Consider the following 18,393-nt stretch of genomic DNA (forward strand, 5'->3'; position numbering starts at 1 on the left):
TGGAATTAAGAAAATCGTAACTCCTAAACTACTAAACCTATGGCCATGAAATTTTTACACAAGTAAGATAAAGAAGTTATATACAACTTTCCTATATAACATTTCTACAGAAAACATGGTTTACTTCATTGAACTAGCTGCTTACGAAACTGGACATGCAGTCCCAAATAGCAAGCGTTCCATTTAGCTCCTATTTGGTTTTTACAATTATCATGTGCTTGACACTTTCTAATCGCATATATAGATTTCTGCTATTTTATAGCCATGAATCCATTTACTTCACATAATCTAGTATTTTGAACCTACTCTGACATTATGCAAACAAAGAATCAATTTAAGTACACTATGCATATACATATATACATCCAAGCACATTCCATACAATATCATCACCAAGAAGAACTCATTTTTATTACACTATGCATATAAAGTCGCTCTCTCTATTCACCAAATATATGACATACAACATACCATCACAAGGACAAAAGGGAAAAGAGAGAAACAAGCATTCCCTGACAACCCATATTCGCCTAGAGCCTTTGATTAATCAACATGATAGAAGATAATGATGACTAAGACTGATCTTCAGCTTCATAAAACAATTGGCTAATTTACTTGCAATAACACTACCTCCCTTGTGCATTCCTCGGCACACCACTACACTATATGCCTATCAATAGTATTCATCTCATAATCTTGTAATAACCCATCTAATATTATATCAAATCATACATCTACCTGTCAAACACGCATATAACCATATTACGACATATAAGGAGTCATTTCATCAAAAATTCATATCGAAGCTACTCCTAACAACACTCCGAAACATAAACGACATACCACTTAATTTACTTTTTTTCTACGAATATGCGATCTACACCCAGACACACAATAACAACTTGAAGCTATAGGTACCGGGTGGGGAATGAATGGAGAAGGAACAACGAGTCTCACCATGATTAAACCAAACTGCGGATGCGATGAAAATTTCTGATTCAAACATTTCGTCAAGCTTAAGGTGTGTGATGCACTAGAGTTCCTTTCTTATCCACCTCCCAACTCACATAAAAACATACGTATAAACAACAGTAAGGATTTGATGCTGGTACGGAAATGAGTAGGACAAGAACGACAAGGCCTCACCAGAACTGCAATAAGGTGACGACGCAAGATGAGAGTGCCGTGACGGCCCAAAAGACACAACAAGTCAGGGGATGGGGCGAGCTGCAGGAGCAAGGGAGCGGTCTGCAGGCACGACCGAAGTTGAAACCGAGCAAAGGATGGGCGAGCTCGGACCTTCCTGGTGGTCGGCAAGTAGGGAGGGAGCGGTCTGCAGGCACGACCGAAGTTGAAACCGAGCAAAGGATGGGCGAGCTCGGACCTTCCTGGTGGCCGGCGAGCAGGGAGGGAGCGCTGGCGAGCTGGAGTACTGGGCTCCGAGCGCAGGAGTAGAGAGGGAGGCGCTGGGGAGGGAGGAGATGGAGGAGAGGCCGCCATGGTTGGGAAGTCGAGGGAGCAGGGATGATCAGCGAGGAGAAGGCGCAGCCAGCCGTCTGCGTTGGAGAGCTCGCGGCCGACGGCGACCAGTAGCCAGGGCCGGCGAGGTGAGGGCTGGAGGGAGCGGTTGAGATGGGCCTGGTGAGCTCAACCACCAGAGAGGAGCGGCTTGGGGAGAGAAAGAGACGTGAGGGAGAAGGGGATTTGGGGGGGGGGGCGTCGGCTCTCTACTGCAGGTCGTAGAGTAAAAAATATAACTTCCTAGAGTAAAGCCGTAGAAAGTTAAATAACTTCCTAGAGGTTGTGCATGTACTCTAGAAAGTTAATTAACTTCCTAGAGGCGGCCATAGGAAGCTAGCGGCTCGTTTGACCGCACCCGCGGATCAGCAGCTAAAAGCTAACTTCCTAGAGGAGGCCGTAGAAAGTTAGCTTTTCGTTTGACTGGTCAAAAGCTGAAAGCTAACTTCCTAGAGGAGGTCGTAGGAAGTTAGCATGGGTAGCTAACTTTCTAGAGGCGGTCGTAGGAAGTTAGCGACTCGTTTGACCGCACCCGCGGATGAGCAACTGAAAGCTAACTTCCTAGAGGAGGCCGTAGAAAGTTAGCTGTGCATGTTAACTTCCTAGATGAAGTCGGCCGCCAATAGAAAGTTAGCGGCTCGCTTGACCGCACACACGAGTCAGCATGAGAAAGCTAACTTCCTACAGTTTTTATAAAACACCGTAGGAAGTTATGTTTATTTCGTAGAGCTACCAGTTGCCTCTCGGAAGCTATTTATTTCCTACGGTTTGTTATAAAAGCTGTAGGAAGTTAAAAAACTGTAGGAAGTGTATGATTTTGGTGTAGTGTCGTTAGTGAGACCTTTCCTTAGATTATGAGGGAATTGGTACTATGCTTACAAAGAAATTTCTTTGCCGAGTGTTGAAAAACACTCGGCAAAAAAGTTCTTTGCCAAATGTTTTTTATTTGGCAATCAGCAAAGACCTTTTTTGCCAAGTGCCTGAAAAAAAACACTCGGTAAATCAATTGACACTCGGCAAATAGCCGAATTCCGGTAGTGCTCCATTGTGATATGCATTGTATTCAATTTTTTTTCTCTAAAATCTGACGTGAGGATTAGAGTTGGCTGCCCAACGCTTGAACATGACATATTGCACGTTCCCTAGCTACACGCATGACCAGCATTCTGGTAGTCCTCACGCATATATATAAAGCTAACTCGAGACAGTGTAAGGTCAGCGTCTCTCCCCCTTTTCAAATGAGCTGACCAAATGTGTAGCCTGCAAATGTTGACAACACACCGCCGCACCCTATACATGGAACTCACAGTCACACAGGAACTTGTACTGTGCAGTCTTGTGATGTGCCCAAAGCAGTGGCTTTTTTTTTTTGGAGCGGCGGTTTCCTTGGAAGTGCAAAAGCAGCAAGGGATAGACCGAGCTAGGTCTCGTATATATATGAAAAGTGAAAGAACAGTCCAAGATGGAACGGGCAAAAACCATAGACCGGAGAGTCTGGTTCATGCTATATGCATGCATGCCTAATAATATAAATAATGGCCAAAGGCTCTCCTCTCTCTTTCACCTGGTCAAAAACCATAGACCGGAGTCTTTCACTGCTGCTGGCCGCCTCTCTGGGCAACGTTGATGGACCATGATGCATAAATCATTGTCCAAAAGGAGAGGCTCTTTGTTGCCGTCAAGTTTACCAGTGTGTATATATAACCAATAACAGCTCATGAGTAGCAGACTACTAGCAGTGGCACGAATATATTGGTGCAGCATTGTATTGCAGCAGCCAGCAGCAGTATAGCAGAGGCGAGAATTAAGTTAGTGGAGAGCACGTACGTACACAAGGGCCCCCAAAACCAAAAAAAAAGCTGGCCGTGCTAGAGTTTACATGCATGCATGTATACAAATATTCATGGTGGCCTGACATGCTCCATGTCCCCTTTGATCCCAGCTTTTTTCCCCCCCACATAAAGCAAAACCCACGCACTCGGATGCACTTGTTGGATCTTGTGCAGTCTTTTCCTATCCCTTTTAATTTTTTTTCGCCCTGCGCTGCTCTGCCCGGCCTGCCTTCTTTTTACCATGCTCTCCAGCAAAAGCTACTGCGTGCACCCAAAAGTGGGATTTGGCATGCTATATATTCTCTGTAACCTGCTGATAATTAACCAACGACATCACTTTATTTGCTCAGTAGTAAGCTCTCTTGACGACAGGACCTCGGACCTCCTAAATGCAGTACATTTCTTCCACACACAGAGAGAGAGAGAATATATGTACATTTCAGTTCACTGTACTCTCTCCAACCGTAGTTCAAACAGAGTACGTATTTTGTGTAATCTGCTATAAACAGTAAATCGATTTCATATTTAGTTTCTCTCACCTTCAGCAATTAAGATAACCATATGTATGTATATATGGGCATGAATCTATCATAGTTGACGAACAGCCTCTCCAAAATCAGCTGAGCTAATAAGGTCTGTAACACCAGCTGCAGGATGCAGGATCTCTCCCAAAATCGCATGGCAGACAAGGCCTACACATGGTGATGTCATCTCCCGGGCAAAAAGAGAGAGAGGGCAGCCGCGCTTTTACCCCATGCAGACGCGCGCCGTGCGATGATTTCATGCAGGTGTCTGGCCCCTGGCGCCAGCAGCAGCAGCCAGTCGGGGCCGTTAGCCAGTGACTGATTTGGAGTCACCCTCACCCCCTCCCATCTTTTTCTCGCCACTAAGGTCTGTTCTCTGGGAGAACGCGCGACCACCCTCTGCAGGCTGCAGCTGCAGGTAGCAGGTAGCAGGAGCACACAGCACACACTCACACGGCCGGTGTATGTAGCATGCAGCAGAGATCCCCAGGGAAGATAGAATCATGCATCTTTTTATGGCCCTGCAGCAGGGAGGGCTAGCTCTTGTTGATTTTTTTTTTTTGACTAGTATGTATCGATCGATCACTTTGATTGATGCAATGCAAGGGTGAGTTAACAGCTGGGGGCATTGCAGTCTCTACCACTTTGGGCAACAAGCACACAGCAGTTTTTATCTATCTATCTATCTTCTCCATATATACGTTCCATAAACAAAAACAAAAACAAAAATGCTTCGAGCCAATGCAAGAGATCGATCGATCGAGCGACAAATTCTTTACAAGCATGCATGCATGTGTGTGTACATAACTTGTGTACTATTTGCTGCAGCTGTGTCATTAATTCTGTCCTGCATAAAGCAGGGAGATTAATTAGAGCCTGCAGTAACAAGCATATATAGAGACAAACAAGAACACCACACTCGCTCGCACATCAATTAGTGAATGATCCCAATACGCAAAGCAGTAGATCGAAGCTGCAAAAGAGCAAAGGCAATAAGCTCCAAAGAAGAAGGTCCATTGCCTGTAGCCGAATAGTAGTATTTCCATCTCCATCTCTCTCTCTCTCCTCACTTTTCGAACCCGGCTTACCTTTGTGTGGTTTTCTATCTTTTTTACAGGACGGACAACCTAGGCCTACCAGTAAAGCTCTCGCTCAGCATGCACCCAAGCAGGCATGCATGCATGAAACTTCTCCCAAGCTCTCTCTCTCTCGCGCGCGGGAGAACATGTGCATGCATGCAACGCATTATTGCGCCATTGCCAACCCGTAAAGCTAGACACGCAGCATGTGGAACAAAAGCGGCCATGAAACAACATCTTGAGCTCCCCCTGTGCCCCCATTGGGGATTTGGTCGGCAGATCCCTCCATGAGCTCATCAATGGTGGTCATGCATGCATGCATGCATTCAGTGAGCAAGAAAATAAAGTCTTGTATGCATAGTAAAGAGTGAAGAGACTGCAAAGGGGGAAAAAGAAACAAAAGGGCATAGCTTTTTTTTTCCTAAAACAAATAACATATTTTGATAAGATAGAACAAATTTCTTCACTAGCTAGTGATCCTTAAATTTGTCTTGGCTTGTCATTTTGGAGGCTAGGGTGGTATATAGGGGGGTCACAGACTGTCAAATTACTTTACCAAGACATTACAATTGTTCTTAGTTTTTAGCTAGGTTGGTCGAATACGTTGCACTGGACCACTCTTGCATGGTTTGGGAAAGAGTCTTGATCCTTAGGCCTTGTTCGTTTGTATCGGATTACATCCGGAATCGTTCCAGCTAATCAAAGTTTATATAAATTAGAGAAGCAATCCGGTTAGGAATCGTTCCGACCCACCAATCCGGCACAAACGAACAAGGTCTTAATGATTTTTTTAGTTAGCTCTAGCTCCAGTTACTCCATGCACTAAAGCAAGAAGCTGGTTTCCCCTCTCCTCTCAAAATAAACTAAGAGTCAATGAAACCACTATATTTTTTGTCCACCGTCGTCTTCGTCGCTCCACGCAAGCTAGAGTTGGAGCCATTTATGATATTTTGGTTGATTACAAATGGTTCAATGGAAACCAAGGCAGCAGAGAAACAACACGTATATTGAAGTTAGTGTACAATACTACCATGTATATAAGCATGCTCGATCGTATAGAACTTTGAATCATAACAAGTGTTTGATATACTTAACTAGCATGAGCCACACAACATAAAAAGTGAGTTTGTAATAACATGATTTTATTAGCAAAGCTCCGTGTGTTGATTGCTGCCAACTGCAACGAATTTTGGTTTTTGTATGTCCTTTCCCTTCAGAGCTGAAAACAACAATAACAGACAGAATAATTGTAATTTTTGTCAGCTTTATTATTTTTCTGTATATTTTATGACAAACGATAGAATAAATAAAGATTTTTGTAGGTTGATCCCATGCTAACAAGAATATTTGAGGTTTCAGTAGTGAAAGCTTCGAAATTTGGTCGTACTTTGCCTAACTTTTCTGGTTCTTCAATTCGGACGACTAACCTTAGGCAAAATGTAGCACAGTTAGCCACGAACCAAACAAACCATAATGTACCAAAATCGCTAATCACATATACATCCATTTCAAATTATAAGTCGTTTCCCTTTTTTATATATACTCCCTCCGTCCCAAATTAAAATTCACTTTACCTTTTTACTAAATTAATATAATAATTAATGTATGTGTTCTATATATATATGTCTAGACTCATAATCATCCATATGAATATAGACATAAAAATATAGAGTTAAAACGACTACTATTTTAAAATGGAGGGAGTATTTTAGTATATATATTGACATACATTATATCTACTAGTTAGGTGTTCATATGTTGCTACGGTTTGTATTTACATTTGGGTATAAAGTATAAAACACAAATATATGTCTATTCTGTTGGCTAGATGTGTGAATGGGACCAGAGAGAGGTGATGTCCAAGTCCAAGCCTTTTTCACAACACGATGCGGATCAGCGGCTGCCTAAACCATGGATATCCCTAATTAGATATCTAGCTAGCTAGTTAACCTGCAGTGTCTTTCAGATAATAGTAATAACAAGGGCATCCCAGTAAAATCACATCTATCTGCTCACAAGCTAGCGCGCTCCCCTCTTTCTCAGAGAAGATACATATAGACACCCATACTACACGCAGCAATAATATTACAATCCAAACACGCACACACACCCCACCTACCTACCTAGCAAGCTGGAGTAGGAAGCCGGCCAGCAAGGAAGGAATACCTCGTGGCAATTTCGTCCCCTCCTCTCTTGGATTCTTCCATGGAGGAGCAAGGTGAGCGACACATCCAGCTTCAGCTACTGCTCCTCCCTGCGCCTGCAGGTCATCATCAAGTCCTGCGTGACGTACCGGCGGCGGTGCCAGCCAGCGCCGTGGAGCCCCCCCAGCTGGACCTCGATCTGACCATGAGCATCGGGCCGAGGCGGCATCCAGCGGCCCAAACACCGGCGCCTTCGCCGCCGCCGCCGCGCGCGCGGTCGCCACCCACGAACGAGAACAGGAGGGCGTCGGCAATGATGATGAGCACGGTGCTGGCGCCGGTACCGGCCAGCGCGAGGCAGCATCAGAAGCACCAGCAGTATGCGGGCGCTGATGTGCGCGCCGTGAAGCAGCAGGCCGCGGACCAGGCCCGCATGGCGTCTGCCGAGCGCGCCTACGCGGAGCGCGTCCGGGAGCTGGCGCGGCGGGAGCTGGAGCTCGCGGAGCGGGAGTTCGCGCGCGCCAGGGCCATCTGGGAGCGCGCCCGCGAGGAGGTGGAGCGCGTGGAGCGCATGAAGCAGATCGCGGCGAGGCGCCTCGTCGGCTCGGCCGCTTCGTCCGCCGCGGTGCTGGAGATCACCTGCCACGCCTGCATGCAGCGCTTCCACCCCTAGCTAGCTAGCTAGCCCCTGCTGCTCTACTCCGGGCCAGATCCTAGCTAGTACTAGACTACTAGCTCCTACACTTCTTGATGACGAAGTGTAAGGGCCGGGTGCCCGGGTGCCCTCTCTCTCCGCGACGCCGGCAGTTCGACCGTGGATATGGCCACCATTGCTGAAACTCTCTTTCTTCGTCATAGCTTTTGTGCACCTCTTGTGAATTAATGCCGTACGTACGTGTTCAGCTTGAGTTCCAGCGTCTTCATCGTCTGGTTCCTGTGTTTGATCGATGCACGCCTCATATCATCAATGCAACGACGAGCAAGTTCTTCCTTCTCTTATTACATTCTAAGTTTACAGAAGGTGGTTCATGAGAGATGATGAACTAATAAAACAACAGCAGCGTTGTGGAACAAACGCTGAGGTCGTGTGGCGGTCGTTTTGTGATCGGTTGTGTTCCTAATTTTGTGTATAATAGATCTGGTTTTCTATTTTGTCCATGATCGAGCAGTGGAAGTGGAACCCCTGCGGCTGAGGCGTGCAGTCTGACTGAAATTACTGTTCTGCCCATGATGCTTTGGCTGAGTATAGGGCGAGCAGGGAAACCAGCCAAGTCAGACTGCGTGCATTCCATGCATGTATTCAACCTGCTCATTCCAGTCAACCATGATGAGGTATCAGATGCTGCTTGGTTACTTGTCACTCGCGATCGATCTTACTGTATATGCACACTGTGTAATTTGAAAAAAATAAAACTGTACGATCGTGCATATACTTATGCATGCACATGCATGCGAGCGAAGATGGTGCCCTACGCATGCATGCGAGCGTAATAGCCACACATGTCATGTTCACATAGACCTGAATGTAGCACAACAGTTTCCTTCCATGCCTTTTGAGTTGAATGGTCTTTAAATCGTGCATGTGCAAAATACGGTTTTACACCGTAGATCATACTATTCACAAAGATAAGTTTGAAATAGAAGATAGAATAGAGATAGAATGAATAAAGTTGCTCGAGACATTTTAAATGTAGCACAGTAATTTCTACATATATATCTTCTAATTTCCTTCAGAGATTAAGGAAAAAAATTAGTTCATTTCTCCGTCAAATTGGTTAACACATTATCAAATTGGTTAACACATTATTACACCGGTGGTTCCAACGAGATATATAACATATAGATATTGTACGTACATATATAGAGAAAGTACCCTTTTCGAATAAAAATTCATCTGAGTAAGTAAATAAAAGTTACATAATTTCTAAAATAATAATTAAAAATACATATAACTTGAAAAGATAAAAATAATATAATTTACAAAAAATAAAATCTAATTATCAAGAGCTTATATATTTTTGAAAGGGAAATGTGCCTTTGGGCCATTTCTAAGTATTTTGGTGATTGAGTGCCAACACAAGTGGACTTATGTTAATCTATGCAAAGTGATGGACAAAGTGCAAATCAAGTAAAAAGGTATGTTTCTAAGACTTAGTACATTGTTTTTGAGACTAATGTATTGTGTCTAAGTGCTGGAAACAGAAGAAATCAAGTTGGAAAAGAGATGACTTTGTTCAGCCAAAGACAACTCGGTCTGGGTGCACCGGACTGTCCGGTGGTACACCGGACGGTGTCCGGTGCGCCAGGCCGGAGTCTGTCAACTGGCTGCTCTCGGGAAGCAATTAACGGCGTACGACTATAAATCACCGGACTGTCCGGTGGTGCACCGGACTGTCCGGTGAGCCAACAGTCAGCCGGGCCAACGGTCGGCCGCGGAATCCGCGCGCGACGCGTGGCAAGTGCCAACGGTCGGAAGGGGCACCGGACAATGTCTGGTGCGCCAACGGCTCCAAGACTGCAACGGTCGGCTTCGCCAAATAAGGAAAGAGATCCGCACCGGACAGTGTCCGGTGGTGCACCGGACTGTCCGGTGCGCCAGGCGACAGAAGGCAAGAATTGCCTTCTTGAAATGCTCTCAACGGCTCCTAGCTGCCTTGGGGCTATAAAAGGGACCCCTAGACGCATGGAGGAGTATACCAAGCAACCTTTGAGTATTGTTGATCACTCACACTTCATTCTTGCGCACTTGTTCGACATTCTTAGTGATTTGAGCTCCATTCTAGTGAGAACATCGAGATATTGTCTTGAGCTCAAGTCTTGATCTTGTGTGTGCGTATTTGCTGTGGATTTGAGTGTGTTGCTTCCCTCCCTTACTCTTTGTGCTTCATATTGATTCTTATTGTAAGGGCGAGAGACTCCAAGTTGTGGAGATTCCTCGCAAACGGGAAAAGAGCAAAGTAAAGAATAACACAGTGGTATTCAAGTTGATCTTTGGATCACTTGAGAGGAGTTGAGTGCAACTCTCGTCCGTTGGGACGCCACAACGTGGAGTAGGCAAGTTTTGTACTTGGCCGAACCACGGGATAAATCCTCGTGTCTCTTGTGCTTGTCCTTATTGTGTCTATTGTGCTTCACAAGAGTTCTCCTCTCTACTTACTTGATTTCATTATACTAACTCTTAATCAAGTTTGTTGTGTTAAGTTTTAAGTTTTACAGGATCACCTATTCACCCCCCCTCTAGGTGCTCTCAATTGGTATCAGAGCCGTTCTCTTCAAGAAAGGGACTAATCGCCCGAAGAGATGGATCCTAGGGGCAAGGGGATGGTGGTCAATGATAAGGAGAAGGAGTCATTCGTCAATGATCCAAAAGATGACAAGCCTACTGACTCGGGCTCAAGCCACAAAAGAAAAGACGGGAAGAAGAAGAAAACAAGGCGCATCAAGGAGATCGTCTACTACGACGACAGCGACGAGTCCTCTTCTTCCCAAAAGGATGACGACAACTACGAGAAAAAGAAAACAGTCAATTCAAACTTTTCTTTTGATTATTCTAGAATTCCGCAAAATACAAATGCTCATTTACTCTCCATTACACTTGGTAAACCTCCTCACTTTGATGGAGAGGACTACAGATTTTGGAGTCACAAAATGCGTAGTCACTTGTTCTCTCTTCATCCAAGCATATGGGAGATAGTAGAGAGTGGAATGCAATTTGATAGTACTGATAGTCCCACATTTATCAATGAGCAAATTCACAAAAATGCACAAGCTACTACTGTTCTTCTAGCATCTTTGTGCAGGGAGGAATACCATAAGGTGAGCGGCTTGGATAACGCCAAGAAAATTTGGGACACCCTCAAGATCTCTCATGAGGGAAATGACGTAACCATGCTCACCAAGATGGAGTTATTGGAGGGCGAACTTGGGAGATTCGCAATGATCAGGGGCGAGGAGCCAACCCAGACGTACAATCGGCTCAAGACCCTTGTCAACAAAATAAGGAGCTATGGAAGCACGCGATGGACAGACCACGACGTCGTCCGCCTAATGCTAAGGTCTTTTACTGTCCTTGATCCGCATCTTGTGAACAATATTCGTGAAAATCCTAGGTACACCAAGATGACTCCCGAGGAGATACTTGGAAAGTTCGTGAGCGGGCGGATGATGATCAAGGAGGCAAGATACGTTGACGATGCGTTGAATGGCCCAATCCAAGAGCCTCAAACCATTGCTCTCAAAGCAACGAGAAGCAAGGAGGCGCTACCTAGCATGGTGGCACAAATTGAGGCGGTCGGGCTTAATGATGAAGAGATGGCCCTCATCATCAAGCGCTTCAAGACGGCGCTAAGGGGTCGCAAGGAGCATCCCAACAAGACCAAGACAAAGGGGAAGCACTCATGCTTCAAATGTGGTAAGATTGGTCATTTTATCGCTAATTGTCCCGATAATGATAGTGACCAGGAACAAGGGAACAAGAGGGAAAAGAAGAAGGCTTACAAGAAAGCTAAGGGCGAGGCACACCTTGGAAAGGAGTGGGACTCGGATTGTTCGTCGTCCGACTCCGACAACGAAGGACTCGCTGCCACCGCCTTCAACAAAGTGTCCCTCTTCCCCAATGAGCATCACACCTGCCTCATGGCAAAGGAGAAGAAGGTAAACTCTCAAAAATCCACTTATGTTTCTTCTAGTGAGGATGAGTCTAGTGATGATGATGAAATAGACTATGCTAGTTTATTCAAGGGACTAGATAGAACTAAGATTGATAAAATAAATGAATTGATTGATGCTTTGAATGATAAGAATAGATTGTTAGAAAAGCAAGAGGATCTCTTATATGATGAGCATGATAAGTTTGTAGAGGCACAAAACTCCCTTGCGTTAGAAATTAAAAGAAATGAAATGCTCTCTTGTGAATTGTCTACATGCCATGACTCTATTTCTAGCTTAAAGAGCATAAATGATGATTTGAATGCTAAGTTAGAAATAGCCAATAAATCAACATCTTGTGTAGAACATGTTGCAATTTGCAATAGGTGTAAAGATTTTAATATTGATGCTTGTAGTGAACACCTAGTTTCAATTTCTAAATTGAATGATGAAGTGGCTAGTCTTAATGCCCAACTTAAGACTAGCAAAAATGATTTTGATAAACTAAAATTTGCAAGGGATGCCTACACGGTTGGTAGACACCCCTCAATTAAGGATGGTCTTGGCTTCAAGAGGGAAGTTAAGAACTTAACAAGCCATAAGGCTTCCATCTCCATCAAGGAGAAAGGGAAGGCCCCTATGGCAAATAGTATTCAAAAGAACCATGCTTTCTTATACCATGATAGGAGATATTCTAGGAATGTTTATCATGATAGGAGTTGCAATGATGTTGTTTCACATGCTTATGATTCAAATGCAATGTTTGCTTCTAGTTCTTCTATGCATCATAGAAATTTGGCTAGGAAAAACGCTATGCCTAGAAGAAATATTGTTCATGTTCCTAGGAAAGTAATGAATGAACCTTCTACAATTTATTATGCTTGCAATGCTTCCTTTACTATTTGTAGAAAGGATAAGAAGGTAATTGCTAGGAAATTAGGGGCCAAATGTAAGGGAGACAAGACTTGCATTTGGGTCCCTAAGACTATTGTAACTAACCTTGTAGGACCCAACATGAGTTGGGTACCTAAGACCCAAGCCTAAATTTGCCTTGCAGGTTTATGCATCCGGGGGCTCAAGCTGGATTATCGACAGCGGATGCACAAACCACATGACGGGAGAGAAGAGGATGTTCTCTTCCTACGTCAAGAACAAGGATCCCCAAGATTCAATCATATTCGATGATGGGAACCAAGGCAAGGTGAAAGGGTTAGGAAAAATTGCTATTTCATCCGAGCACTCTATTTCTAATGTGTTCTTAGTTGAGTCACTTGGTTAAAACTTGTTGTCTGTGAGTCAACTGTGTAATATGGGATATAACTGTCTATTCACAAATGTAGATGTGTCTGTCTTTAGAAGAAGTGACGGTTCATTAGCTTTTAAGGGTGTACTAGACGACAAACTTTATTTAGTTGATTTTGCAAAAGAGGAGGCCGGTCTAGATGCATGCTTAATTGCTAAGACTAGCATGGGCTGGCTGTGGCATCGCCGTTTGGCACATGTGGGGATAAAGAACCTTCACAAGCTTCTAAAGGGAGAACATGTGATAGGTCTAACTAATGTAACTTTCGAAAAAGATAGACCTTGTGCAGCTTGTCAAGCAGGTAAACAGGTGGGAAGCTCTCACCATGCCAAAAATGTGATGACAACATCAAGACCTCTGGAGTTACTTCATATGGACCTCTTTGGACCCGTCGCCTATCTAAGTACAGGAGGAAGTAAGTATGGTCTTGTTATAGTTGATGATTTTTCCCGCTTCACTTGGGTATTCTTTTTGCAGGATAAATCTGAAACCCAAGGGACCCTCAAGCGCTTCCTAAGGAGAGCTCAAAATGAGTTTGAGCTCAAGGTGAAGAAGATAAGGAGCGACAATGGGTCCGAGTTCAAGAACCTTCAAGTGGAGGAGTATCTTGAGGAGGAAGGAATCAAGCACGAGTTCTCCGCTCCCTACACACCACAACAAAATGGCGTGGTAGAGAGGAAGAACAGGACGCTACTAGACATGGCGAGGACGATGCTTGGTGAATTCAAGACGCCCGAACGATTTTGGACGGAAGCCGTGAGCACGGCTTGCCACGCCATAAACCGGGTCTATCTTCATCGCCTCCTCAAGAGGACTTCATATGAGCTTCTAACCGGTAACAAACCCAATGTGTCTTACTTTCGTGTATTTGGGAGCAAATGTTACATTCTAGTGAAGAAAGGTAGAAATTCTAAGTTTGCTCCCAAAGCTGTAGAAGGGTTTTTGTTAGGTTATGACTCAAATACAAAGGCGTATAGGGTCTTCAACAAATCATCAGGTTCGGTTGAAGTCTCTAGCGACGTTGTATTTGATGAGACTAATGGCTCTCCAAGAGAGCAAGTTGTTGATCTTGATGATGTAGATGAAGAAGACATTCCAATGGCCGTAATGCGCACCATGGAGATGTGAGGCCACTGGAACAAAAGGAGCAAGATCAACCTTCTTCCTCAACAATGGTGCATCCCCCAATTCAAGATGATGAACAGGTTCATCAAGAAGAGGCGTGTGATCAAGGGGGAGCACAAGATGTTCATGTGATAGAGGAAGAAGCGCAACTGGCACCTCCAACCCAAGTTCGAGCGACGATTCAAAGGAATCATCCCGTCGACCAAATATTGGGTGACATAAGCAAGGGAGTAACTACTCGTTCAAGATTGGTTAATTTTTGTGAGCATTACTCCTTTGTCTCTTCTATTGAGCCTTTCAGGGTAGAAGAGGCCTTGCTAGATCCGGACTGGGTGTTGGCCATGCAAGAGGAGCTCAATAACTTCAAGAGAAATGAAGTTTGGACACTAGTGCCTCGTCCCAAGCAAAATGTTGTGGGAACCAAGTGGGTGTTCCGCAATAAACAAGACGAGCACGGAGTGGTGACAAGGAACAAGGCACGACTTGTGGCAAAAGGTTATGCCCAAGTCACAGGTTTGGACTTTGAGGAGACTTTTGCTCATGTGGCTAGGCTAGAGTCTATTCGCATATTGTTAGCCTATGCTACTCACCATTCTTTCAGGTTGTTCCAAATGAATGTGAAGAGCGCTTTCCTCAACGGGCCAATCAAGGAGGAGGTGTACGTGGAGCAACCCCCTGGCTTCGAGGATGAACGGTTGAGAGCACCTAGAGGGGGGGTGAATAGGTGATCCTGTAAAACTTAAACTTTAATGCCACAAAACTTGGTTAGGAGTTAGCACAATAAAGTCAAGTGGCTAGATAAGAGTCTTTGCAAGACACGATAACCACAAAAAGATCAATCACAGATAGGCACAGTGGTTTATCCCGTGGTTCGGCCAAGTTCAACACTTGCCTACTCCACGTTGTGGCGTCCCAACGGACGAGGGTTGCAATCAACCCCTCTCAAGCGGTCCAAAGACCCACTTGAATACCATGGTGTTTTGCTTTGCTTTACTATATCCCGTTTGCAAGGAATCTCCACAACTTGGAGCCTCTCGCCCTTACACTTTGATTTTCACAAAGAAGCACGGAGTAAGGAAGGAATGAGCAACGCACACAAGACACGAAATCAGAGTACCAACACGCACACAAGTCACAACAAGAGCTCACAACACAACCCGGCGAGTTCACAACCCAAATGGAGCTCTAGTTGCTATCACAAAGAATCAAATGCGCGGAATCGAAGTCTTGGTGCTTAGGAATGCTTAGAGAATGCTTGGTGTCCTCCTCCATGCGCCTAGGGGTCCCTTTTATAGCCCCAAGGCAGCTAGGAGCCGTTGAGTGCATTCCAGGAAGGCAATTCTTGCCTTCTGTCGCTTGGCGCACCGGACAGTCCGGTGCGGATCTCTTTCCTTCTTTGGCGAAGCCGATCGTTGGCCCTTTGGAGCCGTTGGCGCACCGGACAGTCCGGTGCCCCATCTGACCGTTGGCACTTGCCACGCGTCGCGCGCGGATTCCGCGGCCGACCGTTGGCCCGGCCGACTGTTGGCTCACCGGACAGTCCGGTGCACCACCGGACAGTCCGGTGATTTATAGTCGTATGCCATCGTCAAAGTCCCGAGAGCAGCCAGTTCGCCAGAGCCAGCCTGGCGCATCGGACACTGTCCGGTGCACCCAGACTGAGCAGACTCTTGGCTGCTTCGAGCCACCCTTTTTCAATTGCACTTTCTCTGATTCTAACACTTAGACAAACATGTTAGTACACAAAAACCAATGTACTAAGTCTAGAATCATACCTTTGTATTGATTTGCACCTTATCCATTATTTGACATAGTTTATCACTTAAGCACTTGTGTTGGACACTAAATCACCAAAATACATAGAAATGGCCTAAGGGCACATTTCCCTTTCAATCTCCCCCTTTTTGGTGATTTATGCCAACACTACCTAAAGCAACTAAAAGATGTGCAACATCAATTCAAATGAGAACACAAATTTGTTTTGAATCATTCTTTGCCACCACTTGGTTTGTTTTTGCAAATCAAACTCAATTTCCTATCTCTAAGTCAAACACACTTGTTGAGACATAAAGAGAGTTGTTCCAAGAGAAATTGATCAAAGGTTTCAAAAACTCCCCTTTTTCCCATAATCAACCATTTTCCCATAAGAGGCCAACTTTTGACAATAAGAGACAAACCAGAGTATTTTGACAAACAAAAACTCTAACTCTATTTTTAAAAAAATTCTCAAGTGGTAGCTGATCCATTTCTTGCTTTGGCCTTATTTTCTCCCCCTTTGGCATCAAGCACCAAAACGGGATCAATCTTGGCCCTTTAACCCAATTGCCTCACCAAAATCTTCAACTAAGCGTAAAAAGGCAATAAGAGTACAAAGATGAACTTGGAATAAGTTACTCTTTCATCGGAGTGCAGTGGAAGTCTTGCATGGTCCAAGTCCACCTTTTCCCTTTCAAACCTCCTTTGAGACTAAATTAAGCAACTCAAGCACATAGTTAGTCTCAAAGGGTCAAGTTGTAGCACATCTCCCCCTAAAGTTGTGCATCACTTGCAAATGGACGTGTAAGGTCTGGGGAGTGCTTGTACAACTTAAGCACCATAAGTAAACAACAAAATGCTTAAGGAACATGATCAAGGCATAAAACACATGGATGCTATAAATCAATCTAGGTTCCGCGAATCTAAGACATTTAGCTCACTACGCAGCCTGCAAAAGGTCTTCTCATCTAGAGGCTTGGTAAAGATATCGGCTAGCTGGTTCTCGGTGCTAACATGGAACACTTCGATATCTCCCTTTTGTTGGTGGTCTCTCAAAAAGTGATGTCGGATGTCTATGTGCTTTGTGCGGCTGTGTTCAACAGGATTGTCCGCCATACGGATAGCACTCTCATTATCACATAGGAGTGGGACTTTGCTCAGATTGTAGCCAAAGTCCCTGAGGGTTTGCCTCATCTAAAGTAGTTGCGCGCAACACTGTCCTGCGGCAACGTACTCGGCCTCAGCGGTGGATAGGGCAACGGAGGTTTGTTTCTTAGAACTCCACGACACCAGGGACCTTCCTAAGAATTGGCACGTCCCTGATGTACTCTTCCTATCGACCTTACATCCAGCATAGTCGGAGTCTGAATATCCAATCAAGTCAAAGGTAGACCCCTTTGGATACCAGATCCCGAAGCAAGGCGTAGCGACTAAATATCTAAGAATTCGCTTCACGGCCACTAAGTGACACTCCCTTGGATCGGATTGAAATCTAGCACACATGCATACGCTAAGCATAATATCCGGTCTACTAGCACATAAATAAAGTAAAGACCCTGTCATAGACCGGTATGCCTTTTGATCAACGGACTTACCTCCTTTGTTGAGGTCGGTGTGTCCGTCGGTTCCCATTGGAGTCTTTGCGGGCTTGGCGTCCTTCATCCCAAACCGCTTGATCAAGTCTTGCGTATACTTCGTTTGGGAGATGAAGATGCCATCCTTGAGTTGCTTCACTTGGAACCCAAGGAAATAGCTTAACTCGCCCATCATCGACATCTCAAACTTTTGAGTCATCACCCTGCTAAACTCTTCACAAGACTTTTGGTTAGTAGAACCAAATATTATGTCATCGACATAAATTTGGCACACAAAAAGATCACCATCACATGTCTTAGTAAAAAGAGTTGGATCGGCTTTCCCAACCTTGAAAGCATTAGCAATTAAAAAGTCTCTAAGGCATTCATACCATGCTCTTGGCGCTTGCTTAAGTCCATAGAGCGCCTTAGAGAGCTTACAGACGTGGTCGGGGTACCGTTCATCCTCGAAGCCAGGGGGTTGCTCCACGTACACCTCCTCCTTGATTGGCCCGTTGAGGAAAGCGCTCTTCACATCCATTTGGAACAACCTGAAAGAATGGTGAGCGGCATATGCTAGCAAAATACGAATGGACTCTAGCCTAGCCACAGGAGCAAAAGTCTCCTCAAAGTCCAAACCTGCGACTTGGGCATAACCTTTTGTCACAAGTCGTGCCTTGTTCCTTGTCACCACCCCGTGCTCATCTTTTTTGTTGCGGAACACCCACTTGGTTCCTGTTGGGGACTTGTTCTCAAATGTTATGAATTAAGAACAAGGCAAAATAAAATGTTAAATATCAAAGCCCTTCGTCCTTCGAAGCATTATTTCCCTTTGGATATAATGGATGTCGGACGTTGGGGACCTTCGGCATCCGAAGGTCCTCAAAAACAG

At 44.9% G+C, this 18,393-nt stretch overlaps 1 protein-coding gene across 1 annotated transcript; it reads left to right on the top strand.

The window, feature by feature from the left end:
- Positions 1-7,026: 7,026 nt before the first annotated feature.
- On the top strand, positions 7,027-8,096 carry LOC103646579 (protein indeterminate-domain 16). The gene has a single exon (XM_008671282.3). It carries the CDS (start codon positions 7,159-7,161, stop codon positions 7,768-7,770), a length of 612 nt encoding a protein of 203 aa, XP_008669504.1. The 5' UTR covers positions 7,027-7,158; the 3' UTR covers positions 7,771-8,096.
- Positions 8,097-18,393: the final 10,297 nt, after the last annotated feature.

This window comes from Zea mays, chromosome 2 (assembly GCF_902167145.1).
Source record: "Zea mays cultivar B73 chromosome 2, Zm-B73-REFERENCE-NAM-5.0, whole genome shotgun sequence".
Classification (NCBI taxonomy): domain Eukaryota; kingdom Viridiplantae; phylum Streptophyta; class Magnoliopsida; order Poales; family Poaceae; genus Zea; species Zea mays.

Excerpts from the sequence above, each read along its gene's own strand:
- LOC103646579 (XM_008671282.3), top strand. The coding sequence starts at position 7,159 with ATGGAGGAGCAAGGTGAGCGACACATCCAGCTTCAGCTACTGCTCCTC.